The sequence below is a fragment of the Nomascus leucogenys genome, chromosome 4 (assembly GCF_006542625.1).
Source record: "Nomascus leucogenys isolate Asia chromosome 4, Asia_NLE_v1, whole genome shotgun sequence".
NCBI lineage: Eukaryota > Metazoa > Chordata > Mammalia > Primates > Hylobatidae > Nomascus > Nomascus leucogenys.
The window spans coordinates 101,093,398-101,107,537 of NC_044384.1; the positions used below are offsets into that span (position 1 = coordinate 101,093,398).

General features: G+C 56.6%; 1 protein-coding gene across 5 annotated transcripts; it reads left to right on the forward strand.

Moving 5' to 3' along the window:
- The first annotated feature begins 726 nt into the window (after positions 1-726).
- On the forward strand, positions 727-10,368 carry C4H3orf18 (chromosome 4 C3orf18 homolog). Of its 5 annotated transcripts, XM_003257114.2 has the most exons (6): positions 748-1,056; positions 2,413-2,501; positions 2,646-3,041; positions 6,661-6,686; positions 7,345-7,492; positions 8,656-10,368. In XM_003257114.2, exons 3-6 carry the CDS (start codon positions 2,808-2,810, stop codon positions 8,734-8,736), a joined length of 489 nt encoding a protein of 162 aa, XP_003257162.1. In that variant the 5' UTR covers positions 748-1,056; positions 2,413-2,501; positions 2,646-2,807; the 3' UTR covers positions 8,737-10,368. The 5 variants fall into 5 exon arrangements, with proteins under 5 accessions (XP_003257161.1, XP_030667560.1, XP_003257162.1 ...); XM_003257113.2 differs by lacking the exon at positions 2,413-2,501 and having other exon boundaries at positions 727-1,056; XM_030811700.1 differs by lacking the exon at positions 2,413-2,501 and having other exon boundaries at positions 727-1,056; positions 2,646-2,981; positions 8,656-10,362.
- The last annotated feature ends 3,772 nt before the right edge of the window (positions 10,369-14,140 follow it).

Sequence of the window (14,140 nt, forward strand, 5' to 3'; positions counted from 1 at the left end):
TCGCCTCGGCCTCTCAAAGTGCTGGGATTACAGGAGTGAGCCACCACGCCCAGCCTTAAACTACTATTAAACATGCTGTTTCCCTGCCTCCTTCCCAGACCGGGAGACACAGGGGCGTTTGCATTTGTACCAGGCTACCCTGTGACTCCCATAAATTCCTTTGAAAACCGGCGGATTAGGAGTATCTGAGGGCTCCTTCCCTGAGCTGATCATGCAGTGGATGGAAGCTATTGTGAGGGTATATGTAGACTTGCCTGGGTCGGGGTGCCCAATAATAAATCCACTCCACTCTCAACTTCTCTAGACGAAGATTCCCCATTTCTAGCCCGGGGTTGGAGTCATTTGCCAAGAACCCTTACACCAGAGGACCCTTCTGAGTAGAAAGCCAAGGTTCAGGAAGGGAAAAGCAGTTTCTTCAAGGTCACAAAGTCAGCCAGAGTTCAGTGCAGGCCCAAGGACTCCCAGTCCAGTGCTCTCCCCAAGTCTCCTCTGTACATCTGCATTTTGGGGGCGTGAGTCTGTCCTGGCACGGGTAGCTGGCAGGGGTCCCAAGTTCTGGCCCGGAAGGGCCTGGCCACCCACAGTCCCCCGTCCAACTTCAGCGCAGGCCACGAGGTGAGGGGTAGTCTCTAAAAACTGCGACCAGGCTCTAGGCTCCCTCTGGGGGTGGAGCCGGACCCGAGCGACAAGCGAACAGTCCAATTCTGGGCGGGCTCTAGGCCCGACAGCCAATCGGGGGCCGGGGGCGCGGAGCGTGCAGGGAGGCAAGGCGCTGTAGCTTCGGGGATCCCCCGAGGCTGCTCGGCCCGGCCCCACCTCCGCCGTGGGTCCCTGCTCTACCTACCCTAGCTCAGGCCGGCAGAGCCAGCGCTCGCGGATGCGGCTGGTGCGCAGTAGCGGGCCTGGCCAGCGGCTGGGAGCTTGCAGAGAGGGCGGATCTCGGGTCGGACCCGCAGCCCCCGACGCCGGGCCTGGGGGTTCCCCCCGCCCCGGCCTCCTGCCAGTCACTACCACCCCTAGCCTCTCCAACTGAGCTCGGCGCCGGGAGAGGATTAAGTAAGTGCTGAGGTCGCTGCTCCTGTGCAAGAAGGGAGGCATCACAGGGTCGCGGAGGCGGGCATGGGGATTGGGGCAGGGAGGACTGAGAGACCTGGTGGAGAATGGCATGCCGGTTCTCAAAGGTCGCGGTGCCGACCCCTTTCACCCCGGTTTCCTTCCCTTCCCCTTGGGACCCTGAGGCAGGCCTGGAAAGTGGTCAGTAGGGCCCCTTCTCTCCTTTGGGAGGCGATGTAAACAGAGCCCCAGGGCACGAGTTAAGGGTTTGGCCCAAGGTCACGCCCGGTATCAGTTGCAAAGCCAAGAAAAGAACCCGGGACTTCCTATGTGCCCAGCCTAGTTGGAGGGAGAAGGCAAAGAGGGATGAGCCTTTCTACCTCATAACTCTCTGCCAGCCTTGCCCTTTCCTCAGGGACCATCAGAGGTGTGTACACACCTCACACACGCCCATGCATCTGCACAGGGAGGCAACCCCACTAATGCCCATGAACCAGCACAGGGGGATGCGTGCACCCATGAGCTAGATATCCCTCCTCTCCCTAGGCCGCCCTATCTGCAGCTTGGCTGGGACCTCTTCCCACCCCACCTTAACCAGGGCCCTCTGCACTGGGCAAATCTCTCACCCTCTGCTTCCAGGGGAGGAGGGTAAAGGAAGAGAAGGCACCCAAACTGGGAGCTCCATTCCTGCCTCGCCCTTCTCCTTGACCCTAGCAGCCCCTCTATTGTTGGTGGGTGGGGAGGGAAGTCCAGTGTCCCCTAGAGCCTGCAGAGAAGCCCCGCCAGAGAACCAGAGCCTCTCTCTCCTTCCTGTCTTCTGGTCTTTCCACATCAGCCTCCACCCACACTCCAAGCATAGTCTGGACCACACAGTGGACTGGATCCAGGGGCTCCCATGGCTCCCCTTTGTGACTGGGTTGGCCATGGGGAGAAAATCTAACATGTAGTGGATGCTTACTGTGGATGGGGGTTGTGCTGAGCTAAGTCTTTCTTCGAGACCTGTTTGTTCTGCCATTCTGTAACCCCATGACCCTGTGGGGATGTTCTCAATATCCCCACCTTAGACTCAGGAAAACGGAGACACAGAGAGGTGGAGTGACTTTCTAGGGATCACTAGTTAAGCGGCTGAGCTAGGTTTCAAAGACAGGCCTGTCTGACTCTTGGGCAAGTGTTTCCGTCCAGGAAAGGAAAAAGCTGTGGTATTTTTTCCCCAAGCAAGATGAGGGATGTGGGAGGCAGCGAATGAGGAGGTGGATATGGGGAGGTGGGGGATATGGGGACGCAGGTTGGGGGGAGTTTTTGATCAAGGGAGGGAGACTTTTTCTTTCAAACATCCCCACTGCCTTTCCTATCTTCCAGGTTTGATCACTATGATCATCTTACCCACAGACAGAGGATGCAGGGCTTCATTTTTGTTTCTAAAAACAGGGGCACCGTAGATATGTAAAGTATGTGTCCTAATGTCTCCTGAATTTGCCCTCATCCTTGCCCTCAAACCTTTACCTCCCCAGTGCTTTCAGAACCTAGAGAGACTTCATCTCACTACTGAGCCCGTGTCCTTAGCCTCATGTTTCTTATTCTTTCCTTTCTAGCACCCGGGAAGGCAGGGGGCTCCCTTTATCCAAGGAGGTGGCTGTGCAGGTGGCCACCACAGGTGGCAGGAACCACAGGCTGGGGCACTCCGGAGTCAGGAGTGAGTGGGCAGGTTGACTGGCCTCAGGCAGCCTCTCAGCCAGGGCCCTCTCCGCGTCAGCATGAACTCCAGGACCGCATCTGCTAGGGGCTGGTTCAGCAGCCGCCCACCCACCTCTGAGTCTGACCTGGAACCTGCCACAGATGGGCCAGCCTCCGAGACCACTACCCTCAGCCCAGAGGCCACCACCTTTAATGACACCAGAATACCTGATGCACCTGGTGGCACGGCCGGCGTGGGTACCATGCTTCTGTCCTTTGGGATCATCACGGTGATAGGCCTGGCTGTGGCCATGGTGAGAGCTGGGGTGGGCTGGGGGAGGATAATCAGTGTTTAGATTTATAGAGAATCAAATCAATCAGAAGACAATCTGGTTGTTGTTGTTGTTTTTGAGACAGAGTCTTGCTCCGTCATGCAGGCTGGAGTGCAATGGCTCGATCTCAGCTCACTGCAACCTCCACTTCCAGGGCTTAAGTGGGTCTCCTGCCTCAGCCTCCCAAGTAGCTGGGATTACAGGCGTGAGCTGCCACGCCCGGCTAATTTTTGTATTTTTAGTAGAGATGGGGTTTCGCTATGTTGGCCAGGCTGGTCTTGAACTCCTGGCCTCAAGTGATCTGCCCCTGTTGGCCTCCCAAAGTGCTGGGATTACAGGCATGAGCCTCTGTGCCCGGCCAACAATCTATTAATGAGAGTGCGGTCCTCCTCTCCCGCAGAGATTTGTCCATTGGGGCCCAGAGACCAGAGAGGCTATGCTTCCAATTGGAAACAGCAGAAAAGGTTCTCGGGAATACATGGTGTCTTGAGCTGGGTTGTGAAGGCCACATAGTAGTCAGGGAGTTCCAAGTAGAGGGTCCTGATGGGCAAAAGTTTGGAGCCAGACAGAAGGTTCTGTGAGCAGCCAGCAGGACAGTTAGGGCAGTGGATGTGGGGTTGCAATAGAAGAAAAGGCTTAAACGTGGTTGACGTGGACCGTGGGCTGCAGAGTCTGGGTAAGATGATCTGTGCATGGGAGGCTGTTGGCAGTGAACATTCATTTATTCACTTGGCAATTATTTACTGAGTACCTGCCCTGGACCAGGCCTTTGGGACCCAATAGAGGCTGGGAAGACAAGGTCCTGCCCTGTGGTTCTTACAGGGAGTGGGAAACAGATAAAAACCAAGGGTTCCAAGGGAAGCCTGCAGAGACTGACTTGGGGACTCAGGAAGGCAGGAGCGCTTTCCAGGCTAGGTGGTTAGGGACAGCTGAGAAGCAAAATTAGAGCTGAGACCTCAAAGTGGAAGCCTGGCTTCCGTGTCATGAGAAGGGGTAGAGGTGGCAGCCATCAGGAAGGAAGGGGGCTGGGGAGAGGGCTGCAGGTATCCTTCAGTAGTGAGTGTGACGCCTCTTGATCTGGTGTCAGTCCCTAAGGATATGGGCTGTCCCCCTAAGATGATACACGGACACTCAGAATGTCACTGAGGAACCACTGGAGATCGTGCAGGCTGAGACTAGGGAAGATGGGGTGCCCCTGAGGTTCCCCAGTGTGCCTGGCAATGGTAGGATTCTGCCCACTTCTCCTCGCAGGCTCTGATGGCTGGCCTTGGGCTCAGGAGCATGTTGCTCTGACAAGTAGGGCTGTGGATGGCCCATCATGGCTTGGTTGGAGCTGCTGTTAAACCAGGGTTGCCATATGGGCCCCGCAGGCTCCAGATTGCTGCCAGGGAGCAACTGCCAGCCAGCAAGCAGGCCCAGGGTGCAGCACAGGCAGAATGAGGCCAGGGCCTGAGAGGTCTCCTGGGTGGGGGTAAGGCAGGATGCCAATGTTTTCCCTTGGCACCCATGCAGTGGGTAAGCAGATGGAGGCACACTTAAGGGCAGAATGGGGCCTAGAAACTGCCTTCGTTACTTTCAGTGAAAGGTTTTGTCCTTGGAACTTGAGAACGCTCTCTTACTCTTTGTTCTAGAGGAACATTCAGAAGGCCTGGGTGGATGGCCCTTTTGCCAAAATCAGAGGTAGGAAGCTCGTAGGACAAAGGCAGCGGAGGGCAGAAGATAGCTCCTGGGGACCGGAGACAGGCCCAGAGGTGCTCACTGAGTGCTGCTTCCTCTCCCCGATGCCAGCCTCAAGCAGGACCGTGGGTACAAGGAGGAGCAAATCTGCACCAGGCTTTCTGCCTTACCCAGGAAGGAAAAGTGTTTGGTATGGGCAGACCAGGATCAGTGGTGGGGGAGGTTACTGGAGGAGGTGGGGCTGCACCTGCTGGACAGTGAGGGGTAGGGAAGATTTGGAAAGGAAGGTGTAGGGGTGGCTGTTAGCTGAGGAAGAGGGGAAAAGGCATGGAAATTGGGTAAAGGTTCTGGCCTTTTCTGTAGATCCTTCTGAATCCCAGGGTCTCAGGGAAGGGAGGAGGGCTTGGGGCAAGGGCTGAGAGGTGGGGATCACAGGGGCTGGGGTTGGGGCTGGATCCACTTGCTCAGGGTGGCAGGGGCTGGGCCAGAAGACCCCAGAGTTCTTGTCACAGCCTACCCAAAGGAGAGCAAGGGAGCACCCCTACATGCGACCCTGGACAGGAGGGGAGAATAAGGATCAATACCCTAGTTTCTTTTCACGTTTTGGGGGTCCTGCAGGAGGAGCTCTGGGCCAGACTGGAAATCAAACCAGATTCAAGCTGTGAATGGGGTACAAAGAATGTGGGAGGATTTGGGGTAAACCACAGGGCTGTGCTTTCCCCCAGGCAGAGGTAGTCATGCTCCTGGTAGTCAGAAACTGCCAGTTTAGGGAAGAGCAGGTTGATGGCAGAAGTCCCTGGATTCCCCACCCAAGGTGGTCCCCCAAGTCTTACCCACTTCCTCCCTCTCCTCAGCGCATTGTACAGGGTTTCTTACTCTGGCCTAGAGGTCCTAGATGTTTTCTCAGGCTGCCTAGGCCCTCATCTTCAAGGCTGTACAATGGGGGACCAGACCTAGGGGCCTTCTTAGGTTCCTCTTGCATCAGAGTTTTTGGGGGTTTACCTGGGCTGATGCTTAGGGGCTCCAGTCCCCCACCCCTACCTTAGTCCACTGGGGGCTGTCAGCCTCCCATAGGAACTCTGGAGACCACCAGCACAGGGCCTTGCCTAGAGCCACTGTTCTACACGCTACAGAGTCTGGCCACTGCCTGTCCCTGGTTCTTTTTACAAGTTATAGAGACAGGGTGTCAGTATGTTGCCCAGGCTGGACTCGAACTCCTGGGCTCAAGAGATCCCCCTGCCTCAGCCTGTTGAGTAACTGGGACTACAGGCATGTGCTACCTTACCTGGTCCCTTTACTTTTTGCCTGCATGTGGCTTTGGGCCTGGGAAGAGTTGAGGGGAAGGGACGTGCTGAAGTTTTCCCTTTCTTCAGCCCTGGGGAGCCACAGGCAGGTGCTGAGTGGCTGGAGCTACAGTTAGTATTGGCACTGTCTGCAGCTAACAATGTCAAAAGGAGGCATGGGGCCGGCGTGGTGGCTCATGCCTGTAATCCCAGCACTTTGGGAGGCCGAGGCGGGTGGATCACAAGGTCAGGAGTTCAAGACCTGACCAACAGGTCTGGCCAACATGGTAAAACCCCATCTCTACTAAAAATACAAAAATTAGCTGGGTGTGGTGGTGCACACCTGTAATCCGAGCTACTCGGGAGGCTTAGGCAGGAGAATCACTTGAACCTTGGAGGCGGAGGTTGCAGTGAGCCGAGATTGTGCCACTGCACTCCAGCCTGGGTGACAGAGCAAGACTCTGTCTCAAAAAAAAAAAAAAAGGAGGCATGAAGGTGAAGGGGGGGTGGTGTGTGTGTCATTAAGATGGGGACCCACAGGTCTCTTGTTCGTCAGCCTCAGCGTGTCCCCATCCAGAAGGGCTGCTGGGTTCCTCAAGGCCTTCTCTCCTTGCCATTTGATGCTGCTCCTTCTCTTGCAGGTTTTGTACATCAGGAAGAAGAAGAGGTAATTCCCCACCCAAACCCAAATCCCACCCAAAACTCGAGCCCAAGGGCAGTGCTGGACTGGGCTCCGAGGGAAGTGGGTGAAAAGCTGATCAGGGAGTCAAGGCCTCTCCTGCCCATTCACGGTTGGGGGTGACCACTTTCCTTTGGGGAGGGTTGAGGGCCCCCCTTGCACAAGGATCTCACACACAGGGCAGGCAGGTGTGAGGATTCTAGATAACTGGGTATAACCCTGGGACTGGGGATGGGCAGGGAGGGGGAAGGCTGGGATTACTCCCACCCAACTGCCCAGCCGCCCTTGCCCTGCTGCTCTGAGCTAACTGCTACTGGCTCCCCAGTCCCACCTGAGACTCAGACACTGTGGATTACAGCAAGGCCCTAGCCTAGGTGATCCCTGTGGGGCCCATGGGTGACAGCTACTTGGCGTATGGCCTTAACCTGGAGTGGGTAACTGCTGCCTCCCTGGCTACCCATTTAAGGGGTTGAGCTGGTACTACAGGTGCAAATATGTCTGTCATTTGTTCCCATTTCAAGGGAAATCTTAAGGCCCTAAGCATGGTCGTGTGCTGTGGCTCAGCTAGTCAGGAGGCAGGGCCTGGAGGGCTGCTGGGAGGGAAAGGGCCTGCCCTGTCCCCAGCAGCCTTTGCCCCCATCCCCAGGCTGGAGAAGCTACGCCACCAGCTCATGCCCATGTACAACTTCGACCCCACGGAGGAACAAGATGAGTTGGAGCAGGAGCTGCTGGAGCACGGGCGGGACGCCGCCTCCGTGCAGGCTGCTACTTCTGTGCAGGCCATGCAGGGCAAGGTGGGCACTGACCAGGTTCCCCACCCCGCCTGCAGCATCCTCTGTCCTCCACCCTCACCCTCCCTCCTTTCTCATGCAGCTTTCTAGCACCTGCCTTGTGGTCAGATGGCAGGTATTGGGTACATGGCTTTTTCCAGATTTGTTCAGAAAGTGGTCAGATTGCTCTGGGGCCACCCACAAACTCACAGCGCAAGGCCAGGCCGAGGCAGTCCTGGGATCCAGCCTGGCTCTGCCCCATAGCCTGCTGATCCTGGGAGCCCCACTGGCATCTCTGAGCCTCAGTGTTCTCATCCACAATTGAAAATCCTAATTCTTGCCTCATGTGCCCCCACGTACTGGTTAGGAAAGTAGGAAAGGACTAATGGGGGAGATTGTTGGCGGCTAGGACCCCAGGTTCCTCTGCTTCCTGGGGGTCCGTGGTCCTGAGTGGGTTGTGGATGGGGCCAGACTCTTGGGCAGCGGTACCTCTGAGTAGGCTGGTGGATTCCCAGTGGCTGACAGACCCAGGCATGTGAAGATCCCAGCCAAACTTGCCTCCTGTGTCCAGAGGGATGGGTACCTGTGTGGCCATCCTGCTGTAGCCACTGGGCTGCCTGACCACTTGCCACCATTTCCCCAAATCCGCAAGGGCCAGAGCACCATGAGCAGGCCTGGCCTGCCCCTGACTCATCCAGCCTCTTTGCGTCTTCTTGGGCTCAGAAAGAATCCAGGCTGGGAGATCTGAAGACCCTTTGGTTTTGCCACCAGTTCTGCATCACCTGGGTCAGGATATATTGCCCCCTTGGGATATTCAGGAACTCACACTGAGAACCTCGGTCCACCCAGCCGCTGGGACTGCTGGCCACTTGATACTTGTTTCCCATGTTCCTCCTTGTACCAGCCCCTGTGCTAGGGCCCGGGGGTACAGATCCCCCGCTGGGAAAAGGTGATGCATGCATAATGAAATCAACACAGTTGCCTCCAAGGTGACAGGGCAAGCTGGGGAGGAGTCATCTGAGCCAAGTTGTATTTATAGGCTGAGCTTGCAGGGAGGGCATTCCAGGCAGAAGCCATTGCTAGTGCCAAGCATAAGCAGGCACCAGGAAGTGAGGGTGGAGGTGACCAGGCCAGTGAGTGCATGGCCTTGCCCATGGTCTCTGATGCCCTTGCCTATCTTCCTGCAGACTACTCTGCCCTCCCAGGGCCCACTGCAGAGGCCCAGCCGGCTGGTGTTTACCGATGTGGCCAATGCCATCCATGCGTGAGTGGCCTGGGACAAGCCTGGACTTCTGATAGAGACCCGCCACGGTGCCCACAGAGCTCCCCACTCCCTGATTGTCAAGACCTACTCTGAAGATCTGCCCTGCCAAGACATGAGAGGGCTGAGCCAGGCCCCAGCTGTTCTCCAGACCCACCTGCTGACTCTAGACTCTAAGAGAGGGCCCTAGCCAGGTTGGACTTCTGACCACTGACTTCTCCTGACCTGAGAGCCCTGGCACAGAGGGCATCCCTCAGGCTGAGAAGGTCAAGAGCCTCTGCTGGCTTCCTCATCCCCTGTCCAGATCCCTCACATCAGGGTCTGCCCCATTAATGTGGAGGAAATGGGGGAGATACAGAGTGGGAGGGATTGGGGGAGGAAAGGGGAGGTTTCCCTCTGTTAGGGAGAGACCTGTTTTTTGGAATCTGGAGCCTCCTCTGGGGTGGGGAGAGGAAACCACCCAAGCTATAGGGACAGGGTAGGGCAGCACCTGTTATGGGCCCTGAGAAGCCCAGAGATGGAGCTGAAACTGTCCAGTATGCAAGGATGCCAGGAGAAGGGCAATTCACACCCAGGGTCCATCCATACTACAGAGGGTCCAGGAGGTCTCCCAGCCACCCATCCTTGGCAACCAGATGTTACTGGGGCCAAGCTAGGATGGGAGCTGAGGGGGAAGGAAGTAGGGGAATGGAAGTGGAAGGATACAGCTCCCCCAAGACCTGCCGAGAGGCCTCATGCATGTGCATGAGTGTGCCCATGGGCAGACATGTGCCTGTCCCAGCACAGCGGGCAGGATGAGATTGTCCACACTGGCCCCACCCTCCAAGTCGGCCTCTACCCCATGGTATATAGTGGAGCATCAAGGTAGGCTATCTTTTCTGCCTTCAATCTTCAGGGACTGCAGGGAAGAGGGAAGCACGCACGGCACGGTTCCTCTCTCTACTGCATTGCTTCACTGGGCTCACCTGCTTCTGAAAACGACTCCCTGTCTTGGGCTCTACTGAGGATCTGGGGTTGGGAGAGGCTGTTGGTCTGAGGGCAGTAATCACAGGCTGCAGGCTAGAGGGGGCAGTTATGACTGCCTGAAAGCGGGTGAGGGATTGCACGTCAGAAAAACATCTAAAAAACGTAGTCTATGTTTGAATTCCCCACCTCCATCCCATCTATGGGAAGAGCCGTTCAGTGTTTAGAGAGTGGGGAGATGGGTCCCTGCACTTGGCCTCTCCATAAGCCTTGGAGGGTCAGGGCTGATACCAGGGGTCCTGGCAAGGCATTGGGCAGAGACAGACCCCAAGAGCGGGGCATTTTTTTATGCTGGGCATACATATGCACACAAGCATGCACAGAGGCATGTCCTGTGCCCAGCCTGTCCACCGTCACTGTCCGCCACTGCTTGGAGGGGATGCAGGGGTAGTGTATGCAGACCTTCCATTGGGCAAATGCCATGTGGCAGGAGGGAAGGGCCTAGAAGCCCCCATGGGGAAGGTTCTGGATTTATTCCCTCCTCTAAATGCTGTAAATACGTTAGCACTTGAGTCGACTGGAGGCTGCCAGGGATTCAGGATGCAAACAGCTGTAATTTAACCCAGAGCAGCTCCATGTGAGAGCATTAAAGATGTAATGAAGATGTTTACATGGAGAGAGTGTGAGCCTGTGACACTTGGGGTGTGGAACCCTAGGAAGGGCAGGATGGGTGAGGGGCTTTGGGGGGCCTGGGGATAGTTGCTTGGATCACAGCTATGAGGTGGCAGCCCAGGTTTCTCTTGAGCCGTCTGAGGAAATGCCTCTGGCCCTGACTTCGAGGTTGCCCTGGGGCTTCATGTCTCAACTGTGGATTGGGGTCCCAAGGCCTGCCACCCCCTAGGGTGGAAAGGTCAACTGGACAGGACCTTGTGGGACCGGGGGAGGAAGGGGGCTTGAGCCCCAAGGGCCCCGGGGGAGGTATGGCACCTCGGGACCCATAGGAGCTGGGTCTGAAACACGAAAGGAAGCAAAATAGTGTGGCTTTTTTCTGGAGCACAAGGGTGCAGGGGAAGGGTGGGGTGTGGGAAGCCATTAGGGTCATCTGTGTGGAACCCACCTGCAGGGTTCAGAAGGGTTTGGGGGGAGAATGACACTAGGGTGACCAGCCATCCTGGTTTTCCCAGGGCTATTCCAGTTTTAGCCCTGAAAGTCCCACAAACCAGGACTCTAAGTGACATCCAGGCTCTCCCCAGAGAGCTGAGCCTTCAGGCCAGCGTCATGGAAATAAGGGGCGGGCGAGCCCCCGCTCCCCCAGTTCCACGATGGAGGGCTGAGCTAGAGGAAGGGGCTGGGGGACAGGGCCTTAGGTGAGGGGAGGGCCACGTGCCCATGAGCCAACCACACTGGGGTCACAGCTCAGCCTGTCAGTGATGGCCTTGATCTTTGGAAGAGGTCTCCTTCCCTCAGCAGATTGGCAGGATTCTGGAGGGGCATGGAGTGAGAGGAAAGGTGGTGGTGGGCTGTGTCCTCCCACCCTGTTGGGTGGCCCTTCAGCCCAGGGATGTGGGAGCTGCAGAAGACCCAGCATCTGGGGGATCCTGAAGAAAAGGGGCCTGTGGAGTAAGGCTGGCTCCCAGGGACCAGGACCTGGACAGTGGCTCCAGGAGGATCCCAGTGCCCATCCGCTCCTGCTGCCTGCCCCATGCCCGTCTCCTGCAGGGCGGGCTTGGCTATATGATGTGCACAGGGCAGCTGTCTCTGTGGGTGCCAGGGCACATGTTCGCACCTCTTGTGCCCTCACAGGCACCTTCTCCCCCTTCCACCCACCTTCTGCTCTCTAGCTGTTATGCCCAGTCCTGCAGGAAAACCAAATTCCCAGCAAGTTCCCAGGTCTTCCAGAGTGTGGGGTCAATAAATATTGGGGTGAAACGTTCTGGTTGGTGTGTCCTCCTTGAGGCCTTGAGGCTGGTGTGCTCACCACCCTCAGCCAGGCAGTGGAATGAGATGGAGTCGCCTGCCTGCCTCACTGCTTCCGAAATTGACTATTAAATGGGGCCCTTTGAGAAATGCCCCCTGCCCGACAACACACACACACACACACACACACACACACACACACACACACACACACATACACACACTTCCATAAGTAAAACCCTTCCTTGGAAGTAGCAACCAGGGCTTGGGCTCAGAAGCTGGGCAGTTTGCAGTAGGTGGTATCTGGGTGGACGCGGCTCGGCGCCTTCAGAGGCCATCTTCTTGTTTAATAAAGTGAAATGTCACCTTCGAGCCAAAGTGAATGAAATAATCCCATTGCCTGGCTGCAGGCAGACACTGGGGACGCCTACAGAATGTAAAGGAAAGTTCTTGCCGGGGAGGGCCCAGAAACTCCAGTAGAGCAGCTTGACCTTGCTGTGGATTCCTTCCAGAAACATTGCTAAGCGTCTATCATGAGCCTGGCACCACGGTCCTGAGGGTGAACCCACCTAGACTCTGCATTTCCATTCTAGATGGAGGAGACAGATGTCAAATAGGAAAAAAGGTGTGTGTGTGTGTACACACATAACACACATTCTATAGGTCTATATATCTCTATATCTACAGCTGTAGGAAAAAGAAGGTGGGGTGGGGCACGGTGTGCCTAGGGATTTTATAGGCTGACGGCAGACACCCCCACCCCATCCTGCCCAGCTGCACCCCTCAGCAGGCCTCAGTGTGGAGAGCCGTGGTCAATAATATGTGGGGGAACCCTAGGAGATGCTGTTTTGACATTCCCACACACCTTGTCCTCTGAGGGCTCAGGACAGGGGGCCTTAGTCAACCAGGGGACACTCTAAAAGGCCAGAGTTGCTGAGAAAAGAACAAGTGTGTAGACATCAGCTGCAGGGAAAGGAGGAAGGGAGGGGGAGAGCATGGAGACCCCTTAGGTGGGGTGGGACCAGAATGCCATCCCACCTGGGCCTGGGTCTGCCCGTGGCACCTTCTCTCACCTCCCCTCAGCCATCAGAGCTCCTTGGCAGCATTCCCTGCCCCCCTCACCCTAGGCGCTTTGGTCCTGCAAGTGGAAGATCAGGGCAGGTGTCAGTGCTCCCCAGGAACAACTCCCTGCCCCTCTCCCCCAACCCAAGAGAGCTAAGGGAAGGGCAGCAGGTATACAGGGAGGAACAAGAAGTGGGTGTCCCCTCCCCCATCACAGAGAAAACTCTAGGGCTACAGCCTTCAGCCCAGGAGAAGGTCTGTTGGGGAAGCAGAGAGGGAGGCGGAGCTGAGACCTATCTGGGTAGGGGGTTTCCTTTCCCCAGCCCCTGGCCTGGGGAAAGCAGTCTGTGTCAAAGAGACCTTCTGCCGGGCAAAGGAGGAGGACCTGCTTCTCAGGTCTGCCCTCAGCTTTGAAGGATCCCCCTCTCTCTCAGGGTTCTGCTGGGAAGGTGATCCTCTGGGAGCCTGGGGCCACGGTTTCTGTCTGGAGATGTTACCCTGAACTCAAATCTGCAGACAGGGGAGGGAGGTCTAGAGAGTCTTTACTCTGAGGCCAGGGGGCCCCCTCCCTAGCCTCACCCAGGGGATACCAAGGCCTTCAGTAAGCCAGGTCAGCTCTGATCAGTCGATCATAGCCTGAGCCAGATGTTCACATTTTGAGCAAAAGCTCAGGTAGTCCAGCACACCATTTAACTTGAAAGCAAAGTGAAAAATCACACAAGGGCCTCCCTGGCGTCTCCCTCATGCCAAGTCCACAGGAGGAATCGAGCACTTTCTGTATGCTCATCCATGTGCTTGGAGGTGAGTGAGGGCTTGCCCCCCTTGAGAGCCAAGTCTGCTGGGTCGGAGAAAGTCTGCTGACTGAGTTGCTCCCAATCTCCAAGAGTTGCATTGAGGGAGACCTGCCTGGAGGAGGCAGAGGAGCAGGCATCAGCCACCTTCATTTTCTGCCTGACTCATCAGGACCTGGGTTGCAGGCCAGGATGTGGCAGCCTCTGCTGCCCATTCTGTGGGTGTGGCCGTAGCTGTGACAGATGTGGCACAGGCTGTCTAGCAGTGGAACAGAACAACAGAACCCAGTGAGAAACATTCTCTACCCGTGGCGTTTCCCAAGAAACCTAGTTGAGTGCTGCTCTCTCTCCCAGCAGGCACAGCAGCATCCAGGAGGTGCCACACTCCTGGCTGATCCTCCTGTGCAGTAACACCATCTTCCCTTCTCTGGGTTCAGCTCGTGGCCCAGCAGAGCAGCCCCTCATTCCCAGCCTGGGGAACCCAATAACATAAAAGCCAGTCCCACCAAGGGGGTGTTAAGAGGGCAGGTCGCCATTTAGAAGCCACCAGGCCTGGGCTGCTGGACGGCCCCAGTGGGCCAGACCTGCAAGAGCTGCCCAGCCCCGTTTACCCATGAGGAACTGGGTGGTCGGAGGGGCTGAATGAAATGTCCATGATTGCCCCACTGTGTGGGGCTT

Bases quoted from the DNA above. Each gene is read 5' to 3' on its own strand.
- C4H3orf18 (XM_003257113.2), top strand. From the start codon at position 2,808: ATGAACTCCAGGACCGCATCTGCTAGGGGCTGGTTCAGCAGCCGCCCA. The intron at 6,687-7,344 runs GTAATTCCCCAC...CCCCATCCCCAG, and splicing joins TACATCAGGAAGAAGAAGAG to GCTGGAGAAGCTACGCCACC. The intron at 7,493-8,655 runs GTGGGCACTGAC...ATCTTCCTGCAG, and splicing joins TGCAGGCCATGCAGGGCAAG to ACTACTCTGCCCTCCCAGGG.